This window comes from Belonocnema kinseyi, chromosome 3 (assembly GCF_010883055.1).
Source record: "Belonocnema kinseyi isolate 2016_QV_RU_SX_M_011 chromosome 3, B_treatae_v1, whole genome shotgun sequence".
Lineage (NCBI taxonomy): Eukaryota > Metazoa > Arthropoda > Insecta > Hymenoptera > Cynipidae > Belonocnema > Belonocnema kinseyi.
Window position 1 is genome coordinate 48709915 of NC_046659.1, and position 11239 is coordinate 48721153.

Consider the following 11239-nt stretch of genomic DNA (forward strand, 5'->3'; position numbering starts at 1 on the left):
TTAGGATTATTTATAAGAATCTTCTTTAGTATGAAATATTGATAAAAAAACCTTCTTTGTAGGATCGAACTACTGCAAATAAAATGATTGTTAAAATAATTTGTGGAGATGTACATTTTTCTACAGGTTAATCAAAACAATCCAAAAGCGGCTATAAAATAAAACTATTTTCGATCATTGTTTGTCCGATCCAGTAAAATATTTCTTCTATTATTAAATTATGATCTTATGTATTCAAATTGGTTTTGAATTTTTAACAATTATTACTAATAATTAATGAATTGTATAATTTGTAAATAGATCCCGAATTTTTGTATTCCAAGTGTTTAGCCCTATATGGGGACAGTCGCATAAATTGTTTCTTATCTCTTGCTCACCTTCCATCTGTTGCATGGGTGAAGGAACCGGCGGCAGCTGCTGATGATGATGTGTGGTCCATTGCTGATAGCAGCAATCCACCGACACCTCGTTTCGTTGATCATGCTGTTGCTGCTGCATCCTGTCGATCGTGAGTCCTCGAGATTGAAGAGGATTCACAAAGAATCTATCATCGAGAGCGCACGTCATACCCTCTGCCTTTGGATGAATCATGAATCTCTTATTAAAAAAAAAAAAAACGATATCACTTCATAAGAATACCCTACTCTCTTGGCTCTTCCTGGTCCCAAGTATGACACAATAGATTGACACATTCAATAACAATGTTCACCGAAATATAACTTTTTTTTCACTTTGATAACTATAAACTTCTTTATCACTTTGGTCATTCAATTCCGCCAATATCTTATTTTTCAAATTTTTATTAATCAGTTCTGATCAATAGATATCAAACACATACCCCAGACCTGCGAATATGCAGCTGACTGAGTTTGTAAATCACTATCACTCTGCTATTCGAAATCACGTAGTTCCGATGAAGGTAATCCAACAAGGGTATTTACCTCAAATTGGTTCAAGATTCTTAATGTTCATACTTGTATATAGATAGTCACGATTATTGATCACTCAGGATACATTATCGACAACGTCTTAGGTCAACCTTTTCGACCAGCACTAAACGATTACCAAAAATGATCGAATCATTCAATCCTGCAATGATTATCCAACAACATGAACATCATCAAGGTTCAAGATTTCTGTAGTTCATCAAACTTGTAGATGATAAAGATTTTAACTCACTCTTACTATAAATATTAATACCCGTCTAATAATATCTCTTTAATATTACTATAAGGTAGGTTTAATCCAACACCGCAAGAAGAACCAACACAAAAATAAAAAATTGTTAACTGAAGTATACAGAAAGTTTCATTTATGCACCATCAAGTAAACATCAACAAAAACCAGCTCCTTTTATCTTCACATCCCTTGTCCGTGATTCAAGGAAGAAGTAGGTAAAGCAATTTTTTTCCAGAATGAAGTCACTTGATGTCAGGACTCCCTATTTCAAACTGACGGGTGATCTTGACCGAATATCTGACAATTCTGGGCATCGTCGCGGTCGTCTAGATTGCCAACAGGAGCCGTCTTCACCTCAACGTCGGGATGCTGACAGGGTTTGAAGTAATCGAGAAAAGAAGTGAAGTAAAGAGTACAACGAAACGGATAAGAGCGCGTGCAGGGCAGACGTGCTCCACGCGAGAAACTGCCGATCTTATCATCAGTCCATCATTCTCTCTCCTTCTATCCCTCAGAATTTTTTCGTCCCACTCCCAAATCGACAGAATCCCTCTTTTGCTTAAGACTCTGAGTGTGTCTTTTTCCTTCTGAGAGCTTCAGTATTCCTGTCTCGTGTTCTGGATCTGAAGTGTGCTTCTTCTTCCTTACCCTTGTTCTCCTCTTTCTCCTTTTGCCCTACTACCTCTTTTTGTCACGCTTCCTCCCTTTTAGGCTGTTCATCTCGTTTTCTCTCTTCCTTCCTTTTCCTCTGTTGCGAATAGAGGTTTCAAGATGTGAGATTCTCAAGCATTTCTCTCTCTCTCTCTCTCTCTTTCTTAGTTTCTTTGCCGGTTGCCCTCTACTTCGACGCGTGCGGAAATGTGGAAAGAATTCGGCTCAATCGGATTGAGAGTGGAGGGACAAGTTGTTGGTTAGGGAGTTGGAGTGTTTCGAAGGAGGAGTTTCTGAGAGAACCTCCTACGATCGACACCTACACCCGGATCTGGATGCGGGATGCACCCCAGACTGGTACACAAATATCTGGTTTCTCTAGGCTTCGAAGGCGGAGCTTAGAGAAACAGAATTTGAGTGAATATGTAACTATTTGACTATGAAAGGAGAGTATTGCTTCGAATTCACTTTTAGTTAAACGGATTGTTTTTTGATATAAATTTTAATCATTTATACTTCACAGAATTAAATTAAATCATTTTAAAATTTGAGGTTTCACCTTACGTACGGCATTATGTAGGATACCATTTAGGGAGCGTTCTCATATTACGTAACATTAAAAAGGGAGAAAGGGGTTTCGTTTCGGTACGTTATGTGTGGAAGGGGGGTATTTTTGACCTTATCACATAACATTTTTAATGGCATGTATTTCTAAAAATCCAAAGAACGAGAAAAAGGTTAAAATTAAAATACTTAAAATTGCTGGGAAAATTCGTTTTTTTCTTAAATCATATAAATACGTGTCACTTAATTTTACCTAGAGAACAACATATTTCGTCGCTAAGAAATTCTGCCAGAAGTGCAGACCTGCCTGATTTCAAATTTTTGTGATCCAAAGATGTTATTTATTATATCCAGTGTCTATTTACGTTTAGCTTATTACAAACTTTTAAGTGATTCCTAATTGTACTGAAAAAAGTTTTAAACAGGTGAAGTTTAATTAGTACCTTCAATTAGTAATTTCAATATCTATGTGACAAATACTTTTTTTACATTGTGTTTTTAAAAATAATACAACATATAATGAACATTACTTAATTAACAATTAATTATTTTCATAGTTTGAATTAGTTCCGCCTTAGACTTGACATTTTATAATTTAAGTGACCTAAATTCCATCATAGCTTCTAGTTTCCAAAACTTTTTTGTTTTTTTGTAAATTTGGCAAATTTTGCTAGTAATAATACAAGACATTTCAAACACGGTTAGGGGCTAAAACCTAATTTCATAAACTTAATTCAATTTGATTAAATAACTAATTAATTTTGAATATAAATACAAAAATGTGTTAAAAAGATTAAGTGCTGAAGCCACGGAAAGGGGCCGAAATTTCCAAAAAATAAACAATAATTTTTTTTATTGTTTCAGTTTAGTTAAAGTACAGATGTGATAACTTCGTGATTTCCTTCTAGAAATAATCAATTGATATCGATAAGAAACAATATAACTAATATCTCAATCGTTCCGCATCGTGTTTCTTAATTGTACCAAAACGATTGGCAACGATTAAGCATTTTGCATTTCCAATTGTTTCCAATCGGGTACTTGGAATTCGCCACGTGATGCAGCACTTGTTCTGGGTGCTACGAAAAAAATGTGCTAATAGTATTTTATGTTAAAAATATAAAATCAGATACATGATACAAATAAAAAGTTGATTTTTTAATAATGAAGAAAAATTGTTATTTTTTATTATGCGCTCTTGGATTGTTTATTTTAGTGACAATTTTTATAAATGGTTATAAGTTTTAAAATCGGTTAAGATTTAAAAAAAGTAAGCGAATAATATAGAAACGTGAAACTTCAGAAAATCGATTAAAGTATTATTTAAAAATGTCAAGCTGTTATTAATTGGATAAAATTGAACAATTAAAAATTAATATTAAAGATAAAATATTTTCTCGTCAGAAAGAGGTCTGAATTTTTAATTACTTGCAATTATTAACACATAAATTCATCTTATAATAAAAAAGTTTTTATTAATTTAACTTTCTAAATTTATATTTTATTGAAATATAAGTAGTGAAAATGATGGACAAAATTCTTTCTGAATTGAACAGTGAATTTACATCAATGTCGGTGAAATTATATTTGGTAATCCTTAGATTATGACTTCCCCTTTACCACTAATGATTGACAAGAAAAAATCTGGAATAATTTCCTGGTTAACCAAATTTTACACCAGTCAATAAAATTCAAATTTTAAGTTTTTGAAGCTGAAAATTTTGTTATTTGAAATATTTCAGACTAAATTGCAAATTAAACCAATCGAAGTGGAAGTTTTCTGATCACTGAGCGTTCTAAATATTTAATTAAAACATTTCAAACAGCGATTTCGAGTTCAAACGTTCATTAATATATGTAAAAATGACAAGCCTTCTAAAAGCTCTTTTATAAATAAAGCATTTGAAATTGTACATTATGGATTCAGAAGCCTTTAACTTTGTTTAATTTAAAATTATGCTTTATGAAATTTAAGTATGAATAATATACATTTTTAATCATGTTTCGATTTGATTTGAACTAGTAAAAATGAAGACTTCAAAAATAGCATTTTAAAATTCAGGTTTCTAAACTGCTTACATTTAAACTAAATAATTTATAAATTTTAGCATTTCAAACTCAAACTTTAAAACAATTCGTAAATTTAAAATTAAACTCTTATTGTTTGATATGTTAAAATGTCGAAAAACGACCATACGTTTACATACGATTTGATGAAATTATGAGAATAACAACTGGATATAAAGACCAAAAGTAAACTTTTTTTCAGACTATTAAATAAAAAATTTGTCCAAAATTACAGAAATATATGGCCATTAATCACAATGTTTCAGGAAGGAGAGAATATAAAAAAAATTCTGTGCTTATGGGAGGAAAACCATTTGTTGCGATAAATTCCGCACGCATTCAATTCAATTTTGAACCTAATGAAACCTAAATGAATCTAATACTAAGCAATTAATAATTTCAAACCTTTAAAATAAAAATATTTGCAAACCAAATTATTTTAGCAATTTTTAATTTAATATTTTAAATATTAAAAACTAGAATTTTCAAGAATTTTAAATCAAACTTATTTATAAATTCAAAATTTTTATACTGCAAGAAACTTAAAAGGATTGGATAAGTTTTTCTACTAAAAATTTAATGATTTACCTATAATTTATTTAGTTTGAGTTTCAAAATACTGACGCCATCTGAACTTCTATAATATTTCCAATCGTTTTCAATTGCGTCATGTGTGTTACAAACGAAAACTGCAGAGGGCGTATTGCAGGCAAGTGCATTTACTCAATGCTATTCGATTGGGAACAATTGACACAATTAGCAACAATTTAAACCGATACAACTTTTGATTACTCTTAATCGTTATTAATCGTGTCCAATAGATTATTTCTAGGAGGATTCATACTCAAGCTTCGATTTCCGAACCTATAGATAGAAGAATAAGTGTGTGTGTGTGTGTGTGTGTAAGAGAGAGAGAGAGAGAGAGAGAGAGAGAGACGAAAATCACGCTCGAAAAGTCTAAGGTTCTCCTTTTTTGTTTCACTTATAATTTAAAAAAATGATAATAATTCTTTATAAATTTAATAATGTTTAATTTTTAATTTAGATTTTAGCCCCTACTTGTGGCCGGAACACCCAATTCGTTCACATTTTTTATCTACTTAAATAAATTTAATGTTTGTTAACTTAAAAATAAAATAAAAATGTATGTCAATTAAATTAAGTTTCAGCTCCTATCAAAATTTTGTAGTAAATATACTGCTTAAGGGAATTCAGGTCAATTAAATGATAAAATGTCATGTCTAAGTTGTTGATAGTCACACACTAGAAATAAAATGCCCAGTTAAAGGACAAGAAAAGACAGCGAATGAAGTACTAGATGGATTATATTGGATTGCCAAAGATTCGGAGTGAGTGTACTACTTGAAACGTAAGCAACCAGGTTATTATTGCCAGGTTCAGTTGGGCATGTTCGTCACTAACTTGAGGAGCTGTGATTTGGTTGTATACTCATCATTCGATGATACCTGTGCTATTGTTAAAGTACCCTACGATGAAAAATTCACTTTAGATAGTATTTTTAGTATATATAATACTATACTATATTTACGATAGTAAATAATAGTTGTATAGAAAAGTTATGTTGACTATATCAATGAAGAAATGTGATCGTAATAAAACATAAGCACTATGTAAATAAATAATAGTCTCTGGCGGACCGAAGGAACTGAATGGAGCCTCTAAAAGGACCCGTCAAAACCTCATTGAGTCCCCATTCGGTTCCTTTTTTAAAAACTCGAAAAAACAGCTAAATCAGCTTTTAGATTTTTAAAATTCGGATTCTACGTTAAATTCCCTATAGAAAGTCACGGAATAATCGCATTAGGTTTTTTTGCAACGGTAAAAATTTAAAAAAAAATATAAGACGTATAACGCCTGTTGACTGCTACACTTCAAACGCATCGGCTGTGGGTAGCGGTCAACAGGCGTTATACGTCTTATATTTTTTTTAACTTTTTACCGCTGCAAAAAAAAGTATTGCGATTACTCCGTGAATTTCCAATAGAAAATTTAACGTAGAATCCGAATTTCAACAGTTTAAAAGTTGATCTTGCTGTTTTTTAAAAGTTTTTTAAAAAGGAACCCAATGGGGTCTTTACGGATAGTTTGTAGAGACTCCATTCGGTTCCTTCGTTCTGTCAGGGAAATTGTAATAGAAAGTAAATACTTATTACTTTTTACGAGTAGTGTTTTTAAGCAACACATTTGGAATAAACTTTGATTTTTTACAGTTTAACATGGATTGATTATTCATAGTTGATGGAACAGCTATTTTTTTTAACCTTCCGTTGTTTGCTAGAAAAAAGCAATAAATGATCTATCTGTGCCTCATTTTTAAACATTATAATCATCACTTATGTAAGCATTATTATTTTCTCACTTGGTAAATAGTCCTCCTTTTTGAAATGCTTGTTACATACAAAAGTATTAGGTCCAGGTTTGTTGGTTATGCTCATACTCTTAATCCATTGGACACAAATATCGGGTATATTAGATAGTCTGTGTAAAATAACACTATCGTCCGAGGATTTGCTTTCACAGTCAACTACACTAAACTTAGATATTCGTTTTCTGCAATATTTCGCATCCATTTTACCACAATTTTGCTTAGAATAAAAAACATGAATTCTGCAATGTTTCAAATCCGTTGTTTTGATACTGCATTTAATTCTGTTGTTTAGCCGCAAGGGGAGCCACCCATCGCTTAACATGACGAATGAGGAACATTCGGCGGATTCGGCTAACCTCGTCAGATTATCGGAGCTATTCGGATTTTTTGATATAGTGTTTTGCAATTTCCTCAACTGAAGATTACAATTTCTGTTAGCGTCTATTAGAGAAAATAAAAATATCTCTCGTTTCTTTTCACTTTCTTATTGACTATATTAATTTATAGAATGTTTTTATTAAGTTATGTACCTTAAAATATGAATTTCTGTAATTGCTTTTATATTATTTAATAATACACGGTAAAAAAATGAGCTGTGACAGGGATATTATTCCTTATTATAGCCAAACATTTAGCTGAAAACGAACGAAGGAATTTAAAAAATCCCTGGATCAGCGAAAATGAATAACCTTGACCATTTTCCATATACCAGGGATATCGTATAGTCAAACCCCTAATAAGTATAGCTATAATAGGGATATTAAGAATAGGTGTCTGAAGCAATTATCGGAAGAGCGCCGGTGCATTATGGGAGCAGCGAAATAAAATGGCGACGGTCTAATCAGGAGCAGTGACATTTGAGATTTACTTTGGACAATTAAACGCTTTTTTCCACTTAAAATGTGCGCGATTGTTAATATAAATGGAGTTTATGATGCAGTAATAATAATTTACATTTGTTTCGATTGTAGGCAATAACTATATTGAAATATCAAGAAACGCGATAAAAAAAAACAAACTTGACCTCCAAATGCATTACATGGATTTCAGGGAAATTCATTTTCGCGATACCAGACGAAAAATTGGCTACTGTGAGTTAATATATTTCTATAACATCTAAATTTTTTTCTAATCTGAAGATAATAGAATTATACATAATCTGTCGAAAATAATAAACTGTCGAACTTCGCAATTTTGTCCAAATTCCTGCTTTACGAGAATAATTTACATGCGTAACTAAATGTGTAACTCTTCTAACTAAACGTTTGACCTAATCCAAGCGTACACTTTCTTTGAGTTTAATATATTCTCGATTCACTCGTTCGCCTCAAGAATTTTTATTCCATGTACCGTTAACAATTTTTATTATATGCGTTATAATACATAAAGTATCAATCTTTGCTGTTAAATATACCAATTCTTGTTCCCAAGATACTAAGTTTTCATATCTAATTGTAAAGTTTCGAAAGTACGCTAACAATAATTTTTATATGTACATGATTTCCCCAAATCGTAATCGACTATATCAATTATAAATATTCAAATAGCAAATATCGCTAAACATTTCCTTTGGTATATAAACCCCAACTATTAAAAATATGGACATTTTTTCGAGTTCTGAGTGCCTCCGCCATAGTTCTAGAGTACATCAGCATTTTAAAAATCTCTTTTGGAGCTAAGAAATAACCTTATCAGTAGATGTACAGGGCGGGTTCTGGCCCACGATTCCTACCTTACCAGCATCGAGAAGCTTCAACCTGTAGTGGTTCGTGTCCGTGCTAAATTTTCTGAAAAAAAGGGTTCGTGTCCGTGCTCAGCTTTGAGGTCTTTCTCGAAGGATCCTGATGACGTCACGATTACGCAATAGTCTGTAGCCAAATTCATGAAAACAGGTTCAAGGTTATCATGTGCATGTGTCAAGGTTAAATGAGAAAAACAAGGATGATTTATTGCTTCCTGACAGATAAGACGTTTGGTAAATGCACAAAAGATGCAGGTGTATAGGTGAAATTTTATATGGAGAGCTACGAATGGCATCCTGTTTTGCTTATTAATTTGATTTGAAAATTCCTGATAGATGATGGTTTAACTAAAAGTTTCTGCCTGTGAAAAACATGTTTCTGCAGTCTAGAATCTTCGAGGAAAAATAATTAAAATTAAAAAAGTATTTCTATAAAGTTAATTGAAGGTAAGAAAGGGATAAAGAATCATTTCTTATGGTAGATCATATCCTCAGGGATGCTTGTCGCTTTATTCTAGTATCAAGTAGTGAGCGAGTACCAGAGATAACAGCAGAAGCATTAATACATCAGCAGTCTGAGGCTGCACACATTTCATTATCCTATGCTATCGTTCTATAGAGAGATCACTTCTTTTTACTTGCGAGGTCCGTCAACTTCTGGACGAGGTATATGTAACAAAATACTGAAAACAATTTCAAGACTCGAGAGAGAGATTATAGACAGCACGAATTTAATTCGAGACCTTTCATGGACGTTTAGTAATACCAAGATTACACTGCCCGAAGCTTATCGCTCCTTGTGTCATGAAACGATATTCGAGCTGAAGTCGCATGCTTTTTTATCCACAGATATATGCTCGCTTTTCAGCTCTCATTTAGAAAGGTTAGTTTTTTACCTTTTAAATGTTAAAGATTTAAACTAAAAGTTTTAAAATGCAATAAATTAATATAATAAAATATTTGAACTTTCAATCATCCACTAAGGCCATTATATAATACAGTCTATAGAAAATTAAGGATGATTTAATTCAGAGTTAAAATTTTTTCTATAATGCTAAATCTTCTATAACTAATAACATCAAATTTCTACTGCGCAATTTCTTCGCAAAGAACTTCAAGGTTATTTTCAATGATGCACTACATTTTTGCGATGTTAAAAAATTATATCCGCACGTGTGAATTATAATGTAGAAGGTTCTAGAATATTTTGACAAAGAGGGGATACAATAATAGGTAAGGATGGTAAATGATATGCAGCATGTATCGTTTAGGGAGAAAAAGAGATGGAGAGCTATGTATTAAAAAAATGTTTTTGATCAAAAATAATTTTGTAATATGGCAGAAGGCTTTGCTATTGAGCGACTTGAAAAATACCAACAGATTCTTAAGAGGTCCGAGTACATACAGTTGATCACTGTAACAGATTTTACAATTTTATATTGATATAGCTAGGATGTCAAATCAACCATTTGAGAAAAAAAATACAATTTGAAAATGCTTGCTAGAATTTATAAAATAAAATCAGCTTCAAAAATATTAGAGTTTGACTAAGAAACGTTGAAATCTCTTTCACATAATAGAATAATAATCTAAAAAAGGTTCAATTTACTTACTTCAAACATTTAGTCCGGGGGCTGGGTATGATCCCGTATGCACTAAGACCGCCAAAGCTGAAAACCCTCTATTCTTATGTATTTTGAGCCCCTGAATCCGAATCCACAACTTAATTTTTCGAAAAATGCGTACAACATTGTTTAAATTGCAATTGTTTGAACAAATTATGAAAACGTCGTTTTTTCGATTCGGACAAATTTTTTTTAGAAAATATGGCTCATTTTAAGAAGAAAAGGTCTGTAGTAAAATTTTCGTAAAATGTATATTTCAAAAGATATAAATTTTTAAAGGTCGAAAATTTGACGTTTTTTACTAACTTTCAGCGTTGATTACTTTTGATCTACTGAACATTTTTGAAAATTTCAAAAACGTAGGTATTCTTTGAAACTTACTCTACAAATTGACATAGATTTCCATTAGCGCAGCTCTCTGGAAGTTGCTTTTTTTACGATCAACAATAGTGCTCTTTTTACTGCGCAGGGTTGCACCTCGCGTTGCACCGCTCAAATATATTGTCATTTTTCATGGTTAGGTTTTCTATGTTCTCTTCAGGTATTGTAGAACTTGCCGAATGTTATATAAATTATGCTCAAATATTTATTTACACAAGTATATTTTACAGTAGATTATGTATATTTATTTCTACATTTTTTGTCTTTCTGACATGCACAAAAAGAAATGCATTTAGCTTTATATTTTACACATGGACAAGATTTCTCACTTATACAAGCTTTGCAATTATAACACATAACGAAATCGTCTGGAGGCGGTAGCAATATGTGTATTTTTTAGGTATCAATGTCTCATCCTTCATTTCATAACCAAACATAAGAGGATTTAAAATATCTGCCTTTTCATTCAAACAATTTACTTGCTGATATGTGACATAAAAAGCTCGTCGAGTGTGCAATTCAAGTGAAGCTGATGTACATGCCATTTTTTTAAATTCATGTTTTGCAGAGTGGTGGTATTGCATATAGCGAAACTCATCGAATGTGCTACTAGAACTATTCTTTTGAAGGACGCTTATCAAG

At 31.9% G+C, this 11239-nt stretch overlaps 1 protein-coding gene across 1 annotated transcript in view; it reads right to left on the minus strand.

Annotated features, from left to right (window-relative positions):
• The window catches only part of LOC117169669 (T-box transcription factor TBX1-B-like), a 94616-nt gene extending 92633 nt beyond the window's left edge, over positions 1-1983 (minus strand). Inside the window, exon 1 of the mRNA XM_033356154.1 lies at positions 378-1983. Within this exon, the coding sequence (XP_033212045.1) occupies positions 378-591 (214 nt within the window). The 5' untranslated portion in view covers positions 592-1983. The remainder of the gene's footprint in view (positions 1-377) is intronic.
• Positions 1984-11239: the final 9256 nt, after the last annotated feature.